Source organism: Ostrea edulis, chromosome 10 (assembly GCF_947568905.1).
Source record: "Ostrea edulis chromosome 10, xbOstEdul1.1, whole genome shotgun sequence".
Lineage (NCBI taxonomy): Eukaryota > Metazoa > Mollusca > Bivalvia > Ostreida > Ostreidae > Ostrea > Ostrea edulis.
The window spans coordinates 20,747,910-20,771,622 of NC_079173.1; the positions used below are offsets into that span (position 1 = coordinate 20,747,910).

The following is a 23,713-nucleotide window of genomic DNA, read 5'->3' on the forward strand; positions in this document are numbered from 1 at the left end:
TCTAAACTTACAAGCGAAATCTAGTTTGCTGCCAGATCTTCATGTTCTTTTATAGGCTGTTTATTTGTCTGTAAAGATTTACCCAGCATGCCTTTCCTCTAGAATTCTCGGCTAGTTTGACTGGATTTCATTTCACAAGAGGATTGTTTTGGCAATTCATGTTCATGCTAGATCTACATGCAATGTAATTGATATGCAGCAATTTTAGAAGTAGACGTTTTTGTTCTGTGAGTATATTTTTGCAGTCTTGTGTTTCGGGAAGAAAAGCTTCATACCATCCTAAATCGTCAGTGTTACTGCTGACACACCTCAATTGTACTCCAGTGTCTGCTCCAAGTTGTTTCTTATTAAGCATTCATCTAAATATGCATGATGATGTAAAACATTACTCCCTATGACAATTTATCATGTGCGTTTATCTGATGTACACCCCCAAAAAAATGTATGTCACATGACGTATACACTACATGTACAGTTAAACACCGATATCTCAAATACCATGGATATGTCGAAGGGATTCCGGAATCCCAACGACCTATTCATTGAGTATTTTATCCTTGATATTTCAAATCCTTGGATAGCTCGAAGTTTTTTCTCCGGTCCCATCGAGTTCAAGATAACGAGGTTTGACTGTATTTGAATTTTAGCCAAGTTGCAAGTGAAGATGAACTCAGCAACTATTGTTTTATAAAATGAAGAGGGGGATGGGGGGGGGGGGGGGGGAGGGGGGGATTGAACAGGTTACATGTTATTGTAATCAGATTTGAAGATATACTTATGATATTATGAAGAATATCGTGATTATTTTTTCTGGAGTCACTACATGGAATACTAAAAAAGTGACAGAATTTGTTAAATTTTCAATTGTTGCAACTTGGCTAGTTTGCCTATGGTGCTGTTACAATGTTGAGAAGTAAGTACTTTTACAAGTGCATACAGTACTGCGATAATATTCAGAATGCGTACATTTACAAGTGCATATAGCACTGCGACAATATTCAGAATGCGTACATTTACAATTGCATATAGCACTGCGACAATATTCAGAATGCGTACATTTACAAGTGCATATAGCACTGCGACAATATTCAGAATGCGTACATTTACAAGTGCATATAGCACTGCAACAATATTCAGAATGTGTACATTTACAAGTGCATATAGTACTGCGACAATATTCAGAATGTGTACATTTGTACATACAGTACTGCGACAATATTCAGAATGTGTACATTTACATGTACATGCAGTACTGCGACAATATTAAAAATGTGTACATGTACATACAGTACTGCGATAATATTCAGAATAAGTACATGTGGTACTGTTCTAATATTCAGAATATGATCACTTTGTAGTATACATACATAGGCTGCAAAACCACAGCGCTTTGCTGCAACTATAAAGCAACAACACGTTATATTCGAGCAGTCCATAATCACTGACCTATTTTGCTACAGGCTGGTTGGAACCCCTTATGGACCGCATCGCAACCAATCACAAAAATGTTGTTTGTCCCATTATCGACAACATTTTGGCAGATACACTTTATTACCAGAGTTATCCCGGAACAGCCGTGGGTGGGTTTGACTGGAGTTTAACCTTTAGATGGAAATCGGCCCAATTGTTTAATAATAACGACGGTCACAATAAGACAACATCTGTTAGGTAATGAGATGGCGGGACTTAAGGGGTTACTGATCCTCTGCCTGTAGAAACTTCTAACAGATGTGAGATATTTATATGTAATCATTTCAAATCTTTCTAAAGACTTGATATATATTCTACTTTTCTGCACATTTCAATAATTGTCCTGGGTGTCTGTGGCACATTTACCAGTATGCATATATGTATATGTAAGAAATTCTTCGAGAAAATATATTTAATATCATAACCACTGTGTAAAATGCACCGTGATCTCTCCCATCTGTCGTTGATACTGAAAAAGCTTCACATTAACACGTTCTACTTTTAGATTTGATTTTGTAGTGTTTTACACAATTTTTTTAAGTTGCATTAGGCCAGTTGTTAGGGTGCTTGTTTCACAACCGGGGCGCACAAGTGAAATCTCAATCCCGGTGCTGCGTCATACCTAAGCCTTATATAACAGAGGTAGTGACTGTTCCTTGTCGATTACCTGGCATGAGAAGTGAAAGGAGAGGGTCTTCCAAATAAAACCTTAAAACTTTCCACCTAACGGCCGGCAATGGGGCGTTACATACAACTCACACTGCTCAGAACCGTCTATAGATGAGTGAAAAATTCTCAAATGTGATGTAAAACAACAGATGTTTGATATATTTTTCAATATGTAGAAATATAAACTGTATGGACCAAGCTGAGGCTATATGCTCTGCAATGAGAGATGTTTTCGTACAGTAGACCTATTTTATCTGACATTTGAATTGGTCCCCATGTTTTATCGTCACACTTTTGTACAGCAGCTGTGCATTTTGGCTATTGTCTTGGAGATCTTGCAGATATCAGATATAAGAAAAATTATTAATCTCACTTTACAGATCATATCTTGGTGACTAGTATACGTCATACATTGATTGTTTTAGAGTGTGTCCATTGTCTCGTATTGAATATTTGTGGTTGATAAATTTGTCCATTCATTTGTGTGATTGTATTGATGAGGCTTTGTTTCATCCTTATTGCAAGCTGTTATTGTTGATTGACTACTTAAACATTTTAGCCTCTGAACCGAATTTTCACGGTCAATATTCATGCATCTTTTAATAAGCTGACCATTTCAATCAACAAAAATTTATTGGTATGCAAGATCACAGAGGTTGAAAGAGTACAGTATATTATAATAGTAAAATTAGTATTGGTCAAACCTGTTAATCATTTTCTTAGCATTGTTTTTAAAAAAAACTTTTTTAACAGGAAATCAGATTTCAAGAATTGAATTCGTTTACACCAGAGAGTTCATGGTAACGGAATGCTTGATTGCAGTTTGTGACTATTTTTTGTTTTTTGCTGAGTTTAGGATGGCTTACTCCATTGCTTGCCCGGATAGCAGAAGGAAAACAACACGTAGTAACACCCGTCATAGAAACGATTAAGGATGATGATTTCACTTTACGAGGCACACCTGCTAAAAATATTTTTGTTGGCAAATTTAACTGGCAGCTGACATTCGATTGGATGCCAAGACCCTCAATTCACGACACTAATGATCGAAAAGCTCTTGTTGGGCCCGTTAGGTGGGTGATTTTCTCAAACGCAGCAAGTCAACCTCAATTTCTAAACTTCATTGTACAAATTTTTAATGCCAGTGGATGCATTTTCTTAATTTAGATATTTTAACAGTCACAAGTGTTTTTCATTGTTACACAAAGCACTAGAGTCGTTTTAGAAGCTAATATTTCTTAATCGTTATATGACATCTGAACATGTCTGTAACTTACGTTTAACGCATCATAACATCTCAAATTGCTCTTAATATTCTCTCTTTAAATCATTTAACCAAGTGAAGTTTTCAAATAACTTTTGTGTAATAATCAACAGAAAAATGTAATATCTAGAATATCGTGACTAAACATCTTGATGTTCAAAGAAACTATCAGTCATAGTGATGCTAACACCTGTCTCTGTTAGTTAATACTTCATAAAGTATGTAACTCTTCTTATCAGCTTCAGTATATCAATAACTGATACAAATAGACAGGGAAATTCCCCTGAATCTATCATGACCGCTAATTTGTACTGTTTCTGGGAAAGCTGGGATTTCTAAAACCCTTTTGAGTGATTGGGTTGTTTGTTGACAGTTTATGGTACTTTTGATCGCCATAGAAACTGCAAGATTTAACGGGATGGCAGGGTGTACACTAATCCCCACATAAGACTTGGCAATGTTTAATATTATTGATTTTTAACCATGAATTTACTGAGCTTCTAAACTTGTCAAATTTCATTAAGGGAGGAAATTACTCCCATAATTCTCAACTGACCCCATCATCCAGAGATCTGAAATACACCCTCGACATCGGGAAAAGCAGGTTTCTGATTATTGGAGACCGCTCTCTAATTATATTTGTTCAGTACGCGTTGTGCAAGGTGGCTTTCTTGAAATTTGCAGTCTTGTGGAGACATTTTTATGCAATCTGAACGTAGAGTTGTTAGGGATTTTTTTTTTTTTTTTTTTTTTTTACCGTTATTTCAATTGATTTTTAAAAACTTGATGTTTGTTAATGATTAATATCTCAGTTGAGACAGTCTACATATGCATCCTCTGCTTATTTATGGCTTATTCGCTAGGAAATGCATGCATGTATAGTTGTAGCAGCCCAATCTTTCAATCTGAAGCCAAAAATTTACAGTCAGTTAAAAGTTTATAGTATAGTACATCTACGAAGTTTGTGAAGAATTTCTACATCAATGGTTAGATACCTATGGTTGATTTTGTCTCTTTGTTCATCATTGGCGGAGAAACTTACTGAAAAATTATAATTGTTAGATATGCAAAATATGAGGATTTGAAATGACCAATCAAAAACGATTACAATTTGATATTCTTTAATTGCAATTCTTTACATAATGATTTTGACAAAGTTTCTTGGCTTGGCATAAATAACCACAGGGAAATATATGAAAGAGATAACTGGTTTACCTTATGCATTAAATATGGCTCTGTTAATTTCCAGTTCAAACAGATGCCCGCTCAAAGTAGAGACTTCATGATTTCATAAGCTATGAATTTTAAATATTTTTTTAACGAAGTTCATTGATGGAGGAACAGGGTTTGTAAATTTGTAAAAGTCTTGATTTTTTTATAAGGTAAATGCCGTATTTTAACATATAATTTGAATACGAGCACAGACTTGGATCTTAAAGAGAACTGATGAGTATTAAAAGTATCATTCTCTAATTGGCCAATTTGAATGAGAAAACGGCTAAAATGACTTCCTTGATGATGTCATTCAAATTATGTTGTAGTCTACCTTAATTCCTAATATATTTTCTGTGCCAAAAAGTCAAAATCATTAACTTTGAATCTTTTTAATATTCTTGGGGTCAAATGAAGCTTTATATAGAAACGTCGTCTAATGTTATGTCGCCTGTGAAGCCTATAGGAACACGTAGGAATTACTTTGTCCTTCATCTATTTGTCCTGCACACCTCAAAACTTTCCAGGTGTCGGGATTTCCATCTTTTAAACAATTGTGTGAAGATTAAGAGATATATGTAGTGTGTTCCCTTGGCTTTTTATATTGACTTTTTTTGCTTAGTTATTACACAAGCATTGTCTCAGTCATATGACACGGATTTTAGTTACGAATGGGTGTAACAGCTGATAAACTATGTCCGTGGATTTCATTTTTCCTTTTTGCAGCAATATTTGTTTAATCTTTCTTTCTATTATATACTAACAATGATTCGTGCTTTGATACTGTCAATTTCACAAAGTGTGATCCGACTTTCCGGATCTCTACACTGGTGATCTGATTCCAGATCATATCTTTCTGACACTGATGATGTCACAATGATTAACGCACGCACAAAAACTGCGTACACAAAATATAATTTTACTGTATGTTTGTCATTTTGAGAAATAGGAATACACTCTTAACTTATAAATGTGTATTTAAAAATACATATTAAGTGGTATATGATAAATTTATCATTACTACAGTAACTTGATCGGAAGAGTTGGATCACATCTCGTTGACGGGTGCGGATCATCAGATCAAACTCGACGCTTCACATCTGATGATCCGCTTCTCAACTTTGAAACACTCAAGGTTTTAAAAATATACTGATAAGACAATTAAGTCTTACTAAGGTCACAGGTTGACATAAGAAAATAACCGAAAATGGTACTCTTACACAGGATGGAAGAGTCATCCATGCTTTTTTTTTATTTTGGGAATTACCAGATACATGTTCAGATACAGTAAGAATTCTTCATTTTTTTCAAATCCCATTAACGATTTGCAATGACACCAATCAAATGACCCATGCATATCAATCATTGATCTGTGAAATTTTTGCGGCAAGTGTCTATGTGTTAGGAGAAGAAAGACAAAATCAACCATGGGTTTCCAACAGTGCATTGTCTATCAGACATTTAATCATTATTGTTACAAACTTCTCATTAGTATTTCTGTGTAATTGCATGCAGTTTTTGTTCATGCCTTTGTGCCCATGTGCCAGAATTATTAATTCATTGCTATTTTTAAAAGCTCTAATTTTTCGAATCTGAGACTAACCTTTCCATTTTATTTTATTCTTGCAAAGACAAAATCATGCAGTTTGAAGAGGAAATTTTCATTGTTCACTGAGCTTTGAAGATCATAAATGTTATATCACATTTTCAAAGCTCTAGTCACGAACATTGGGATATATTTCAATCTATGGGAGAAGGAATTTTCTCTTAGTTTTCGTATTGTTGCCTATTATCCCACATAAATTGTTTGGTTACATGCATGCCTATATTGAATCCCTGCTTGTGTCTGGACTATTAGCAGTGTGATCAACAAATGTTTCAATTCACGAAAGAAAAGAAATCAACAGAACTGAGCTCAGTCTGTCATACACATTGCTGCTAGTTTAGCTGACAGCATTTCATAATGGTAACCGCCATGGCAGTCAAATCAGAAAAAAGGGCCATATTTCTGATATTTGATTCTCCAATAAGACATTTTATACTGTTAGTAAATTAAGTGAGGGGAGACTTGGATCCTATATAAAAGCAGAAAATGCAGTCTAGTTAGTATGAAACCATTTCTGAATCCAGATTTATTGTAACATTTGTCATTGGTGCCTTGATAGGCTGGCTGGAACCACTCCTGGATAGGATAGCAGATGACAAACGCCATGTTGTGTACCCACAAATGCCAAATATTAAAGACGATACCCTTGAATTTAAGGCCTTTTCTGCTAGAAATATTCAAGTAGGCCGGTTTGATTGGCAGCTGATATTCCGATGGATGGACCTACCGGCGTATATTAATAGAACTCGGAAATCCTTCATAAGCCCCACCTGGTGTGTGTTTCTTAAGATTTATGATATCAACCTTCAAATTCCTGTGTGGCACCTACTGCTAGGAATAGAAATATTATACAACAGAGTTACTGCCCCTAGCAAGAGTTATCCCCCTATGAATCTGCTAGAGAAGCTGTATTTAATAGTAATGCTATTGGCTTAAAAGTACAACATGAAAGTGAACATGCCCCATAGCAAGAGTTATCCCCCTATGAATCTGCTAGTGAAGCTGTAATAGTAATGCTATTGGCTTAAAAGTACAGCACAAAAATGAATATGCAGTGCAACATTTCTTTGCATCTGTCACTGTAAAGCTAGTTTTCTGTGAAATATTTTTTGTAGTTCTCTCAACAACTTCCATTGATGCTTTAATAATATCCAAATGTAGTATAGGAAAATAAAAATGTAATTGATTTTCAAACAGTCTAAGACCCATGACAGGTGCTTGCAGAGCTTAATGTATTCAGAAGTTGTTGCCATCACCAGTTCTTTTTCTTTTCTTCATTAATTGTGAATATTGTGTCATTGCTTCGTTTTGACCATTGATACAAACTCCTAAGGACATGTATATACATTTTAAAAAGAAACTGTTGAATAAGTCCAGATGCTGCTGTTTTTTTATGAATGAAGACCTTATATACTGTGGTGAGTTCACGGCTTATTTCCTGTGGGTGCAGGCTTGATTCGATCTGTTTTTTCCAGCAGAATTAAATCCTGTGGTGCACACTGATTTGTTTTCGATGTTCCTTTACTGTAGAAAGCAAATAAGTTAGTATATTAAAGTAACCCAGTAGGCTGATGGAGTGTTTGTCCGGTACAGACCTAACTCAGACAGAGGGAGGACATGTTAATCCCTATTTGTCCACTACAAGCAGACTTAATTAATACAGACGGATGATGGACCTATTAGTCTCCAGGCAGCGTATGTCCACTACCGACCTAACAGACATGGAGAATGGACATACATGTATTAGTCTCCGGGCAGTGTTTGTCCACTACCAACCTAACAGACACGGAGAATGGACATATTAGTCTCCGGACAGTGTTTGTCCACTACCGACCTAACAGACACGGAGAATGGACATATTAGTCTCCGGGCAGTGTTTGTCCACTACCGACCTAACAGACACGGAGAATGGACATATTAGTCTCCGGGCAGTGTTTGTCCACTACCGACCTAACAGACACGGAGAATGGACATATTAGTCTCCGGGCAGTGTTTGTCCACTACCGACCTAACAGACACGGAGAATGGACATATTAGTCTCCGGGCAGTGTTTGTCCACTACCGACCTAACAGACACGGAGAATGGACATATTAGTCTCCGGGCAGTGTTTGTCCACTACCGACCTAACAGACACGGAGAATGGACATATTAGTCTCCGGGCAGTGTTTGTCCACTACCGACCTAACAGACACGGAGAATGGACATATTAGTCTCCGGGCAGTGTTTGTCCACTACCGACCTAACAGACACGGAGAATGGACATATTAGTCTCCGGGCAGTGTTTGTCCACTACCGACCTAACAGACACGGAGAATGGACATATTAGTCGCCGGGCAGTGTTTGTCCACTACCGACCTAACAGACACGGAGGACATGGGCATCTAGTCCCGGTTTGTCCACTATATTACTCTATAGGTGACACAACAATGGCGTCTGAAGTAAATATGCCCACATTAGATCCTAACCCAAGGTTTTTAATTTGTTTGGCTGGCGTCGTTGTACTAGTTTTCCGGCACAGAGATAAACTGGGAGGCTTTTTTTGATTGCCTTGGTCCTTCTCAATACACATTGTGTGTTGTATAACAGAGAGCCTAAGTGGTGAGGAATCCTCCACTGGATCAATGCTGCCCTAAACTAATGATAATGTGAAGACACTGAACACAATGGGGTTCTGAAAGATCTCTTTCTCTTGGGTGAGAGTGTGGAAAATTCAATTATGTTGGTTCGTTTGTTTGGGGCGTCTCTTATTTAATGACTTGTGTATATCCCCATATACATAATGTAAAGCTTTATTCAGGGTTTTTTTCCCAATCATTGCAGAGGGATAATGTTGCGTTAAGATTCTATAATGGTACAGTACATCATTAAATCCTGATATAAATACATCGTGTTGTAAATTATAGACTTAATATGACTTTATTTAGAATTATGATTATCCAGTACTTTTAACAGTAAATGAAAACTAAACTTGTTCAGTAAAGATTTGTTACATAAGAGATATTTTTATAGTAAATTCAGTCATTTTTAGCCTGGTAATAGAAATGTGTGCCTTTTGTGGCAATTTAAGGGACAGTTAGTAACTGCAGTAATTATTTTGATGATTTTTTTTTTTTACATCCTACCATTTCACGCTGCATGTGGAGGAAGTTGTGTGATGATATACGGCTCAAAGACAAATATTCTAAAGAAATGGCAGTTCATGCTACTCAATAATATCGGGTTTTGAATGCTGAAACAATTGAAATTATTTGTTAAATGAAACAGGTGATACACATGTCTTGGACACTGTGATCAGACCTATTCAACAGATAGAAACCCTCTGAACTGAACAGGTAGAAACCCTCTAAACAGATAGAAACCCTCTGAACTGAGCAGATAGAAACCCTCTGAACTGAGCAGATATAAACCCTCTGAACTGAACAGATATAACCTCTGAACTGAACAGATAGAAACCCTCTGAACTGAACAGATAGAAACCCTCTGAACTGAACAGATATAACCTCTGAACTGAACAGATAGAAACCCTCTGAACTGAACAGATAGAAACCCTCTGAACTAAACTGATAGAAACCTTCTGAACTGAACAGATAGAAACCCTCTGAACTGAACAGATAGAAACCCTCTGAACTGAACAGATAGAAACCCTCTGAACTGAAAGATAGAAACCCTCTGAACTAAACTGATTGAAACCTTCTGAACTGAACAGATAGAAACCCTCTGAACTGAACAGATAGAAACCCTCTGATTTGGACAGATAGAAACCCTCTGAACTGAACAGATATAAACACTCTGAACAGATATAAACCCTCTGAACTGAACAGAAAGAAACCTTCTGAACTGCATGCTTTACCTACCAAATTGTGGAACTATTGCTAACGTTGTTTCTGCTTTTACCATGCTGCCTGAAATTTAGCTTTGTCATTATCCAACGAACTGCATGCAAAACTATAACACACTTTTACTAATGTAGTTTCTATTTCTACTTTAGTCTAGTACTTCTGCTTGCTAGATATGTCATCATTTATGGACAAATGAAATGAAATTGAAGAAACGAAAAATGCTGTTTTATTTATCATAATGATTTCCTTCCTAATACAGTCATTATTTGTAACAAAATTAATGTGTAATTTGAATAAACAGTATCGGTGCTTTTGGAATCACCACTATGTTCTTGTTCTGTACATTACTTGTTATATGCTACAGTTGTTTATCTGTCGCCCTACATTATTCTAGGTCGCCCACCATGGCCGGAGGATTATTCTCCATTAGCAGGGAATACTTCACGGAACTTGGGACCTATGACCCGGGCATGGATATCTGGGGAGGAGAAAACCTGGAACTCTCTTTTAGAGTAAGCTGCAGCCTGATTTTGGCCAATTTTCATCTCTTACTATTGATAAAGTATTATAGAAAAATGACAAGATGCTATGTAATATGTATGATTTGCTGTGATGGATGCAGGCCACACTAACAATCCACATATAGATTGTCCGTACAAAATCTACTTTCACTTCCCCAGCTCTGTACTAGAAATCTACTTTCACTTCCCTGGCACTGTACTAGAATTTTTTAGTGAGTAGGTGAGCAGAAATCTTTTTAAGTAGAACATAGAATTTATTGAACTTTTCATTCTACACACTTGAATAACATCAGACTGAAAGAGCTGAATTTACATTCTACACACTTAGAACAACATAAAACTGAAAGAAATTTACATTCTACAACACAGAATTACTGATAATCCAAGTGGGTTCAAAGAGAGAGAGTTTAAAGCTTTCAAACTCAGTGATGGGGATTCTATGAGGAATGTAATCAAAAACTTGCTTAGTGTGCAAGATCTATACGTCGTTACATGAAACAAGGCCCTACTCCTGCATAATTATCTCTCTGGTGGATAAATATTACGTATAGACAACTTTTAATCAGGATGGTTTGTGTTAAGGTTGATGGCTGGAGACATGTCTGGCGATTATACACCAATAAAATCATTATATACAGATATTTATAATGTAGATGTTATTACACACGACGGAATAGAATTCTCATTTTCCTGTACTCTGTACTATATTGCTTAAGGAGGTATGCTACACCGGAGAAATTTAAGGAGGTATGCTACACCGGAGAAATTTGATATGGATGAAAAGTGGAGGATATGTACAACAATAATTTGAAATTGATAACTTTTAAATTTACTGTATTTAGTCAAAAAATGCAGTTTTAGTAGAAAGTAATCAGAAATTTTTTTAAAAGCCCTGCTAGACTCAAACCCGCAATCTACAGTTTGGCAGTCTACATGCTAACCTACTGAGCTACTCAGCTAGGTAATGATATTTGAAATGAATATATAAATATTGCTGATATTTATATTTTTATCCATGTTTTAAAGGGAAGTCAGCCATTATGACGATTGTGGAGTACCTCCTTAATTCCTCTTTCACTTGATTTCTTTTATAAGTTCTTTCTTTTATGAAACCTTTATTTCCAATATCAGAAAATTTTCTCCAGAGTTTTATTTTTGGAAACTCAGCATTGTTAATTTACACACAAGAGTGACTGATATTGTATTATATAAGCTACAGAAAACTTTAGTTAAAATTTTATTTGTAATCTCACAGGAAAATAAAGATTTTCAGTGTTTATATTACAAATTTCATATAAGATCCTTAGGATATTGCCATGAAAAGACTTTGTAGGCCACCTGAGTCCATTGTCATTCAACATGTGTTAGCCATTGAACATTTTTTCTAACTTTTTCTTTATAACTACCTATCCAATTCTTTTCAAATTTGGTTTAAAGCATCTTTGTGACAAGGGGGACATAAATTGTAGATTTCAGGATCATGAACCCCCAGGCCCTAGGGGTGGGGCAAAAACTGCTAAAAAAAATAAAAAAAACATTTAGATTTACATAATGTACCTGTATATGATTACATTGTAGGTGTGGATGATTAGTTTTACCTGTATATGATTACATTGTAGGTGTGGATGATTAGTTTTACCTGTATGTGATTACAATGTAGATGTGTTTAGTTTTACCTGTGTATGATTACATTGTAGGTGTGTTTAGATTTACCTGTGTATGATTACATTGTAGGTGTGTTTAGTTTTACCTGTATGTGATTACAATGTAGATGTGTTTAGTTTTACCTGTGTATGATTACATTGTAGGTGTGTTTAGTTTTACCTGTGTATGATTACATTGTAGGTGTGTTTAGTTTTACCTGTATGTGATTACAATGTTGATGTGATTAGTTTTACCTGTGTATGATTACGTTGTAGGTGTGTTTAGTTTTACCTGTATGTGATTACAATGTAGATGTGTTTAGTTTTACCTGTGTATGATTACGTTGTAGGTGTGTTTAGTTTTACCTGTATGTGATTACAATGTTGATGTGTTTAGTTTTACCTGTGTATGATTACGTTGTAGGTGTGTTTAGTTTTACCTGTATGTGATTACAATGTTGATGTGATTAATTTTACCTGTGTATGATTACATTGTAGGTGTGTTTAGATTTACCTTTGTATGATTATGTTGTAGGTGTGGATGTTTAGTTTTACCTGTGTATGATTAAGTTGTAGGTGTGGATGTTTAGTTTTACCTGTGATTACGTTGTAGGTGTGGATGTTTAGTTTTACCTGTGTATGATTACATTGTAGGTGTGTTTAGTTTTACCTGTATGTGATTACAATGTTGATGTGATTAGTTTTACCTGTGTATGATTACGTTGTAGGTGTGTTTAGTTTTACCTGTATGTGATTACAATGTTGATGTGTTTAGTTTTACCTGTGTATGATTACGTTGTAGGTGTGTTTAGTTTTACCTGTATGTGATTACAATGTTGATGTGTTTAGTTTTACCTGTGTATGATTACATTGTAGGTGTGGATGTGTGGTGGTACCTCTGTATGATTACCTGTGTATGATTACGTTGTAGGTGTGGATGTGTGGTGGTACCTGTGTATGATTACCTGTGTATGATTACGTTGTAGGTGTGGATGTGTGGTGGTACCTGTGTATGATTACCTGTGTATGATTACGTTGTAGGTGTGGATGTGTGGTGGTACCTGTGTATGTATTATGTAGATATGTTTAGTTTTACCTGTGTATGATTACATTGTAGGTGTGGATGTTTAGTTTTACCTGTGTATGATTACCTGTGATTACGTTGTAGGTGTGGATGTGTGGTGGTACCTGTGTATGTATTATTTAGATATGTATAGTTTTACCTGTGATTACGTTGTAGGTGTGGATGTGTGGTGGTACCTGTGTATGTATTATGTAGATATGTTTAGTTTTACCTGTGTATGATTACGTTGTATGATTACGTTGTAGGTGTGGATGTGTGGTGGTACCTGTGTATGATTACGTTGTATGATTACATTGTAGGTGTGGATGTTTAGTTTTACCTGTGATTATGTTGTAGGTGTGGATGTGTGGTGGTACCTGTGTATGATTACCTTTGTATGATTACGTTGTATGATTACATTGTAGGTGTGGATGTGTGGTGGTACCTGTATATGATTACCTGTGATTACATTGTAGGTGTGGATGTGTGGTGGTACCTGTATATGATTACCTGTGATTACATTGTAGGTGTGGATGTGTGGTGGTACCTGTATATGATTACCTGTGATTACGTTGTAGGTGTGGATGTGTGGTGGTACCTGTATATGATTACCTGTGATTACGTTGTAGGTGTGGATGTGTGGTGGTACCTGTATATGATTACCTGTGTATTATTGTATAGGTGTGGATGTGTGGTGGTACCTGTGTATGATTACCTGTGATTATGTTGTAGGTGTGGATGTGTGGTGGTACCTGTGTATGATTACCTGTGATTATGTTGTAGGTGTGGATGTGTGGTGGTACCTGTGTATGATTACCTGTGATTATGTTGTAGGTGTGGATGTGTGGTGGTACCTGTATGTGATTACCTGTGATTATGTTGTAGGTGTGGATGTGTGGTGGTACCTGTGTTTTACCTGTATATGTATTATTATATTATAGGTGTGGATGTGTGGTGGTACCTGTGTTTTACCTGTATATGTATTATTATATTATAGGTGTGGATGTGTGGTGGTACCTGTGTATTAGTTTTACCTATGATTACCTGTGATTACCTGTATTATAGGTGTGGATGTGTGGTGGTACCTGTGTATTAGTTTTACCTATGATTACCTGTGATTACCTGTATTATAGGTGTGGATGTTTGGTGGTACCTGTGTATTAGTTTTACCTGTGATTACCTGTATGTATTATATTATAGGTGTGGATATGTGGTGGTAAGCTGTACCTGTATATGATTACCTGTGTTTACCTGTGTTATAGGTGTGGATGTGTGGTGGTACGCTGTACCTGTATATGATTACCTGTGATTACCTGTGTTGTAGGTGTGGATGTGTGGTGGTACGCTGTGTGATTAGTTTTACCTGTGTTTACCTGTTGTAGGTGTGGATGTGTGGTGGGACGCTGTGTGATTAGTTTTACCTGTGTTTACCTGTTGTAGGTGTGGATGTGTGATGGGACGCTGTGTGATTAGTTTTACCTGTGTTTACCTGTTGTAGGTGTGGATGTGTGGTGGGACGCTGTGTGATTAGTTTTACCTGTGTTTACCTGTTGTAGGTGTGGATGTGTGGTGGGACGCTGTGTGATTAGTTTTACCTGTGTTTACCTGTTGTAGGTGTGGATGTGTGGTGGTACCTGTGTTTTACCTGTGATTACCTGTGTTGTAGGTGTGGATGTGTGGTGGTACCTGTGATTACCTGTATATGTATTGTGTTGTAGGTGTGGATGTGTGGTGGTACGCTGGAAATCATCCCCTGTTCACATGTTGGTCACATCTTCAGAAAGAGAAGTCCTTACAAATGGAGAACAGGAGTCAATGTGGTCAAGAAAAACTCCATCCGATTGGCTGAAGTTTGGATGGACGAGTACAAAAACTACTATTACGAGAGATTCAACTACGATCTGGTAGGATATTATGATGATAAGACAAACAGTACCTGGTCATAAGTGAGTCAGCATTTTATTTTTTCACTATATATTTCATCGATAAATGCCTGTTTGAAAAAATGTTATTTCAGCATTATTTGTGGCTCATTTTTATGGATATGATATCAAAAAATACGGAATTGTTTGTAGTTTCTTTACATAATTTCGAAGTGATTTTATCTGTAGGGTTTTGTGGTGAAATCACACATCAAATGAAAAAATGAAATTTTACAGCACAAAGTTGTCAAAAAATTATAGTATTTTGAGGTTAAAAATTGTGCCTTGATGATTTCATAAACTATTTTCAATGATCATGGTGTCACAATTTGCTAAAGCATCATAGGTAAAGAAAATTTGAACAATTTTGCCTTATAAGGACTAAATTGACCTCACGATAAATTTTTATAAAAATTAGATGTTTTTTTTTTTTTTTAATGAACTATACGGTGAAAAAATTAAATGATGACGCGCTTATGGCCAGGTATTGTATTTTAGAATTCGTTCATTGATTTATTATCACTTTCAAGTTTCTTTAGGGTTGTGTGAGTGTTATTAGATAAGTAAAGGAAATGGTTTTTAAAAGAGGTGTAAAGGATAGGAGAATGGGATTAATAAACCAAATTCTAGTTTTTAAAACGGGTTTTTGAAAGATGCTTGTATATCTGTTATATGTGTACGTTGAATATGAATCTTAATTTCAATGAGATGCAATTGTGAGTTATGAAAACTTCAGTTTTAACTTTGTTTTTCACAGGGAGATTATGGAGATGTTACGGACAGAAAGAAACTTCGAGAACGTTTGCAATGCCATAGCTTTGATTGGTTCGTCAAAAATATATATCCTGACCTTTTTGTACCAGGAGAAGCCATGGCATCAGGGGAGGTAAGCAAGTATTACCGGAATGAGTATTATCAGTAAAGGAATCAAAACGTAAAAAACCAAACTGATATTTTGGAATGGATTTTTTTCCATAGAAAGCATACATGTATCATCATTGCAGGTTCGCAGCAAAGCCAAGCCAATGTGTATCGACAGTGCAGTAGACAACCATAATTACCACAAACCAGTTAATATGTGGCCTTGTCACAACCAGGGAGGCAATCAGGTATTAAATACCAAAAAAATCGTAACATGAAATATTACTGGTTACTGTAAAGATGGTTAATTACGTTGGGGGTTAAGTACATGTTTTTTCCACGTCCAACACTATACGTGAGTGGAAAAATATGTGGTAATTAAATATAATATATATTATATTAAATGTAACTGGTGGGGGGGGGGGGGGGGGGGGGGGGGGGGGGATTGGGATTTACGTGCTTATTACGTGACCTCATAATTAGTGTAATTTTCCCCCGTGCATAAATAATCACTTTTACAGTATTTGACACAGATACATGTAATCTTGCAGAAGTTAGTGATGTAGTAGACATGGGTGATGTAATGCCTAGTGTATGGATACTTCTATTATAATAGCAGTGTGTATTTAAAAGTCCTTACTCGTTTCTTGCAGTACTGGATGTTGAGTAAGAATGGAGAGATTCGTCGCGATGACGGGTGTCTGGATTACTCTGGAGGGGAAAGTGTCATTGTTTATCCGTGTCACGGCCAAAAGGGCAACCAGGAGTGGCAGTATAGAGAGGTCAGCCATTAATGTTAAAATGTTTCTTGAAATATTCACAAGCTTTCCATGCCTGTTTCAGATTACAAACAGTGATCAATCTCATAACTCATATAAGCAATACAAAATAAATAGTTTGGCAAGCATGGACCTCTGGACACACCAGAGGTGGGATCAGGTGCCTAGGAGGAGTAAGCATCCCGTCGACCGGTCACACCCACCTTGAGCCCTATATCCTGATCAGGTAAATGGAGTTATCCGTAGTCAAAATCAGTGTACCAAGAATGGCCTAACAATATTTGAGGGTTAGGAATTGCAGTGTTCATTCTTCCCTCTTTGTATCCGGACCATAAGTTTGTCCTGCCTTAGAGGTTGCTTTAGGCCAGAGAGAGTTATTGACCTTGAATCAAGATCAATGGTAGAGACCTATATTCTATCTGTGTAGGTATTAGTCCTGAAAGGTGTTCAGAAAACAACAATTTCTTGTTACTATCTGTATTTTGTAATATCAGGGGGCGGGATGGGAGACAGAAATGTCAAACTGATTTTTAAAAGATGCTGAAACCAGAACATTTTACCTCCAAATGTTTCATTTTGACATCATGGATATCTCGACGGCTCCATGAATTGATCCTAATTGATAAAAACGAGTCTTTGCAAGGTAGTTTTCCAATTAGGAAATATAGAATACAGGCCTTTAGCAATAAGATATTTACGCTGATAGAAAATTGCTGTAATTTGTAACATATCAATTCTTGTTGCTCGATGCTTATGTTCACATTTTCCTTCAGAGAAACTCGAGCTGAAATTACATACTTCCTTGCATTTTTCAACAAATGGGGAAATGGGGAAAATCTTTTGGAATTGTGACTTCATACACACAAAATATATTGCATTATTGTAATGTATATAATTTATCACACACTTTGCTGTCTGTTCTTTCACATAATGGGCAATGTGTTTTTATTTGGCTCTCTTGAAATTTTTTTCCCTCCCTGTTTCAACCTTGCCTATTTTTTTAATTTGCTAATGCAAAATGTGTTTTGCCCTGACTGCATCTCAGCTTTGATTGCATTGTGAAGCAGTTCTGTACTGTTCTGCATCAACAATTCTCTGTTCTTCATCAACAATTCTGTACTGTTCTGCATCAACAATTCTCTGTTCTGCATCAACAATTCTCTGTTCTGCATCAACAATTCTCTGTTCTTCATCAACAATTCTGTACTGTTCTGCATCAACAATTCTCTGTTCTACATCAACAATTCTCTGTTCTGCATCAACAATTCTCTGTTCTTCATCAACAATTCTGTTCTGTTCTGCATCAACAATTCTCTGTTCTGCATCAACAATTCTCTGTTCTTCATCAACAATTCTGTACTGTTCTGCATCAACAATTCTCTGTTCTTCATCAACAATTCTCTGTTCTGCATCAACAATTCTGTACTGTTCTGCATCAACAATTCTCTGTTCTTCATCAATTCTCTGTTCTGCATCATTGAACAACAATTCTGTACCCTTCTGCATCAACGATTCTCTACTGTTCTGCATCAACAAATTTTATTTTAGCTTCATTTCTCTGGCCTGAAGTTTAAATCTTCATTAATTATGACGTAGTGAGTCGTTCATTTAATTCTGATAACAGGAGACACCTATTCCTCTTAGACACCTGCTCCCACCTCTGGTACATCCAGGGGTCTGTGTTTACCCTTCTCATTCAATTTTTTTATGGGATTTATGAGATTGATCACTGTAGTTATCTTCATTTTTCATTTAAAAATAAACATTAAAGGTTTAGGGTTTTATATGTTCCTGTAGCTTAATTACTGTAGACACAGTCTTTATTTTGTGAGGGGTTAAAATTGATGTTTTTGTGATGTGGATATTCATGTATACCCACAAATTTAAACTCCACCAACAAAATAAACAGCCACAATAAAGAATAACAAGCTTTTCAACCACGAAAGCAAAAACCCCCACAAACTTGCTATTTTTCTCCAACTATGAGAAGTTTGCCCCTCAAAAATGAATGCTTTTACAGTAAAACTATTGAAGTAGTGCTGATATAGAAAATATATTCATGCCCATAACTAAAACCTACTAATATAGGTAGGATTATAACTCTTGAATTACCATTACAGGATAATTCCATTTATCATGCAAACACACAGAAATGTATGGAGGTCAGTGTAGATGGACAGAAACTGACCATGAAAACGTGTACAGGAGTCGACAGGCAGATCTGGACTTGGAAGAGGAAGTCGCCCAGTGGTATAATTAGAAACTAGGGGCAGATAATTCCTATGGAAAAGGCACCCTCTGAGTGGAGAGTTAACATAGTCACTTGCCTAAGTAATGGGAGACAAATGCCAAATTTTAATTCACTCTACAGCATACTGCTTAAATCCTTGTGTGATAAACTTAATGTTATAAAAAATATTTTTCTATGCAAACAGTATTTTTCTATGTCGAGGTGTCTATGGTTTGTTTTTGTCACTGTGCTAGATCTGTGATCTGTAAGAACTTAGGAAATCTTTTGTGTCGCCATGTCATTGTATAAAAGTTACAGAAATGTTTTCCATATTAGGTGTCTTTTACACGTACTTATAAAAAAAAAATTAAATTCTTTTTCCCCCCCGAGTCTAATTATCTATTCATTCATATGATGCAAGCAAGGGCTTAATTTGTATGATAACTGCGATGTGTACTTTAGATTTAATACCAATGTTTTGATTATATAACTTTGGTAGAGAAAATACCCTCAATACATAAGACTTAATAATCTGTAACTCTGAGAAAAAAAATTTTTTTAAATGTGTTGTTTATTACTATGTGAATGATACGCATTAATGTTCTTGTTGAGGATAAGAATGGCCGGTCATCTTCTGTTATGATGAAATGAGGATTGTTTGTGATTGTTATACAAGTTAAGTTTGCGGTGTACACAAAATTCAGCTTTAATGTTGTCAAACCAAGTGGATATAAATTGGTGCTAAATTTAGATTGTTCACGTTTTATAATTGCTATGTATGATTTCAAAACATTCCTTTTGGCCTATATTGTTGCTCAGAGTTTAATGCATACTAAGTATGCTTCATGTATTTAGATTGTGCATTTTGTTATGATGTCAAACTTTTTTCTTGATCAGAAAAAAAAAAGATGAAGAAAAAATATTGAGGGGTTGTTGAACAGTAAATATAAGCTTTCAAAAGTATGAGACTATTTTATGTGTAGCTTTCAGGTTTTTATTCTGTCTTTTGACATGTTTCAGTATTTAAATTTCTTCTTGTATTCAATATTTTCTTTTTTCATCTTTTTGTTATATATACCGGTATTTCAAGGGACACAACTATTACAAAATTTGATGTTTTTTTTTATTAAGATAATTTTTCAGTAGAGTATTTTTTTAACATTTGAATTCATGTAGTTCCCACCCCATTTCAAAAATAGTTTTCAAGGTACATGTTTTACATAGACTATTACATGTATATATATTGGCCATTTAGAATTACGTATTACTTAGTCAGCCATTTTGTAATAACTCGTTTTCTCCTGCAGCATCATGAATTATAAAAAATCAATAGATCTCCTTCAGTTATCCCACAGTTTTATAAATGTGACAGTATTACACAAATATCATTAACATAGAAGATTGTCTCCCATGCATTCCAGATGTCAGAATTCAACGCTTCGATCCTGTTTTACATGTTTCTGAATCACCTTTATGTTTGTTTCCATATGCTGTTATTCTTTGGTCATTTTATTAGTGTTCCATGTTTTTGTATATATACACGTGTTTGTAGACTTTTTGATTAATCAGTGACTATGAAATCCAGTACTTTGTGTAATGATATGAAATGTGTGTATAGTTAGAATGTTACATGACATTGCTTAGTCGGGCGATGCCTCTCTCTCGCACCCTGTTAGTCATTATAAAACATTCTTCTATCTATGACAAGGAGTTCAATTTATAGGCATTTGAAGGCAACCTGGGTGATATTTATTTCTTCAATCTTAACAGTGATATTACAATTCTATGTGGGTGTTTGTTTGGGGTTTTTTTTGTTGAGTGTTGATAGTTCAGTTTAACAGCACGCGATGACACAGTGATTTCAGCAGTTCAGTTTAACAGCATGCGATGACACATTCACTGATTTCAACCAATAAATCTTTCTCTGTAAGGTTAATATTCTCTGTTTCTAAGTTTTATATTTTCTTAAAAAGATTTCTAAATGCATTTATTCAAAAAACTTGAAAGAGATTGGGTACTACACGTGTATTTATAAATAGATTTGGGTTGATTAATTAACATCTTTCAGAAAATTTGGTTTTCCAAACGAATTGGTAGACTAAGTGCTTCTCTTGCCTTTTGAAGTCGCCGTTCAGTTTTAAAGTTTGTTCTTCATGTTCTTTCTGGATTTAAATTGGGGGAAGGAGATATGTGCCCTTGAATGCACAGTTGTTCAGTAATGACAATCAGTGGGAAGGGGGAGGGGGGGGGGTTCTATCTTAAATTGACTTCAAATATAACCCCAAAAAAATCGCATTTCTCTTTCAATCAACTTCTAAAGTACATTACTTTGATGTGCATTTCATGTATATTAATTATGTATATTAATTAGTTGTTGCTGTTGGTAAAGTAACTGTGATTCTCCGATTGGGCGAGTCGGTATTTTGAATCTATGTCTCTGGAATCTACAACTATGAGTTTGATTTCATCACAATATATATAGATTTAAGGTGAATTATGTATTTTTCAAGTTCTTCATTTACATTTTGCTCTATGGTTGACCAGCATAAATGGTAATTCAATGGTGTTCTCTCTAGCTTTAAGGTACTGCAACAAAATGATCGATTGTGTATCTTTCCAATGTTGTAATGTGACTATGTACAGATTTAATTATAATTGCAAAATAATAATTAATTTTGTGTGCAGTACAAAAGGTATAAAGCTATTGTTTGGTCTAGCATTCAATGCTTTGTAATTATAGTAAGCAATGTTTCCTATTTAAGTCTTAATTAATGTTTTCATAATATGGTACAGTGTACTTATATAATTATATTATATATACTGGTGGTGTATGACTGGGAAGTGAGGGCTGGTAACCAGCTTAGTGTGCCTTAATTAAAAAAAAATTCTAAACTTTGAAGTGTTTAGTGTTGTTGATTATTTTTGTGAGTGTCCTCAGCAGAATTTGACAAACAAAACTGACAGAGGCTTTTTAATATCTTATACACTCATGTAGATGTACATTCAAAACTGGAAGTAGATTTAGGATACATTTTAGATTCTATTAAATGGGGCAGTTGAAACACCAACGTGCACCTATCAAGCTATGCAGTCTGTATCTGAATGGAAACGGAAGAACTGTCGTAGACTAGAATGTTTCCATCTCGTTTCCTAGACTAGAATGTTTCCCATCTCGTTTCCTAGACTAGAATGTTTCTCATCTCGTTTCCTAGACTAGAATGTTTCCCATCTCGTTTCCTAGACTAGAATGTTTCCCATCTCGTTTCCTAGACTAGAATGTTTCTCATCTCGTTTCCTAGACTAGAATGTTTCGATCTCGTTTCCTAGACTAGAATGTTCCAATCTCGTTTCCTAGACTAGAATGTTTCTCATCTCGTTTCCAGAGTTTCATGATGCTTGTGTTACTGAACCAATTTTGGCTTGTCATGGAGTCGTTTCTGAATACATGTACTATCATGATTAAATAAACCACTGGATAGATCTCGGACACACTACATGTAGCATAGACTGACCGAAGGCGAAAACATCAAGAGTTTTCAATATCATAAAATCTTCTGAGGATGATTATAGGTTAAACCTTGGTTAACTCTGGATCATACAATTTAACAAAGTTCATTAATTTTCTCTATCAGAAGAAAAACATTTAGAAATGCATTGAACTGTTCTTGGCTCCCCTTCCAATACAATAAATGTTGGACACATTTTCTCAAACCATGAAATTGTTTAGTTTTCTTTTAAGCCTGGTCAGGTCCGTTGCATTTTCTCCCTTGCTGGTACACCACAATCAAATGGATGATTATTCTGCCATACAAAGTGCATGTAGAAAGTAAAAAATAAAAACTTCAAAATCTGTAAGTCCTCAGAATTTGTGTTGGGGCACCTGCTCCCTGAAGGTGTTTTTAGTGACACAATTCATAGTGGCAACACATTCCATTTCATGATGGTGCGAGGGAAGAATGAAGACAATAAATGCCATCTCACTCAGCCAAAATTCTTTTTATTGTGCGTGGAAAGAATGAAGTTTGCCTAATTTGAGTTCTACAAGATGGAATTTGGAATAAGAGTGTATGCATGTTGTATGAGAGTTTGAGAGAGGAGTGAGCCTGTCTGTTTTATGGAGGGTCACCTTTTCATGGACTATTTTATATAACATGGTAAGCTGTGTGTCTGTCTGTCTGCTAATTGTTTCAGTTGTAGGCGGTGTATCATGTCACTAACTCTAGAATTATTGCTGTGTTTTCATGTGACATATTGCCTAGCAGCCCGTCTTTGAACCATTTAATTTTGTTCATGTCCTCTGTAAAGTACGAGTTCTACACTGAGCAGAAATACTCTAAGGATGGCTTTACTTGAGCAGAAGTACTCTAAGGATGGCTTTACTTGAGCAGACATACTCTAAGGATGGCTTTACTTGAGCAGAAATACTCTAAGGATGGCTTTACTTGAGCAGACATGCTCTAAGCACGGCCTTACTAGAGTTTTGTAAACCTGCAGGGTACTACACTGAGCAGATATATTCTAAGGACGGCCTTACTAGACATAAGGGATTTGTAAGCCCGGGTCCCACACTGAATAGGCATACTTTAAGGACAGTCTTACTTAGGATTTGTAAGCCCGGACCCCACATAGAGTA

The 23,713-nt window shown here is 35.8% G+C and overlaps 1 protein-coding gene across 42 annotated transcripts in view; it reads left to right on the forward strand.

Annotated features, from left to right (window-relative positions):
- The window catches only part of LOC125665493 (polypeptide N-acetylgalactosaminyltransferase 5-like), an 82,522-nt gene extending 60,547 nt beyond the window's left edge, over window positions 1-21,975 (forward strand). For 29 of the 42 annotated variants that reach the window (XM_056152220.1, XM_056152236.1, XM_056152227.1 and 26 more), the window contains 6 exons: window positions 10,456-10,573; window positions 15,007-15,192; window positions 15,968-16,096; window positions 16,215-16,319; window positions 16,725-16,853; window positions 18,971-21,975. In XM_056152220.1, the coding sequence (XP_056008195.1) occupies window positions 10,456-10,573; window positions 15,007-15,192; window positions 15,968-16,096; window positions 16,215-16,319; window positions 16,725-16,853; window positions 18,971-19,117 (814 nt within the window). In that variant the 3' untranslated portion in view covers window positions 19,118-21,975. Of the gene's footprint in view, window positions 1-2,995; window positions 3,213-6,780; window positions 6,995-10,455; window positions 10,574-15,006; window positions 15,193-15,967; window positions 16,097-16,214; window positions 16,320-16,724; window positions 16,854-18,970 lie in introns of all 42 variants that reach the window. The other 13 variants (XM_056152199.1, XM_048898144.2, XM_056152202.1 and 10 more) reach the window with 2 other exon arrangements.
- Window positions 21,976-23,713: the final 1,738 nt, after the last annotated feature.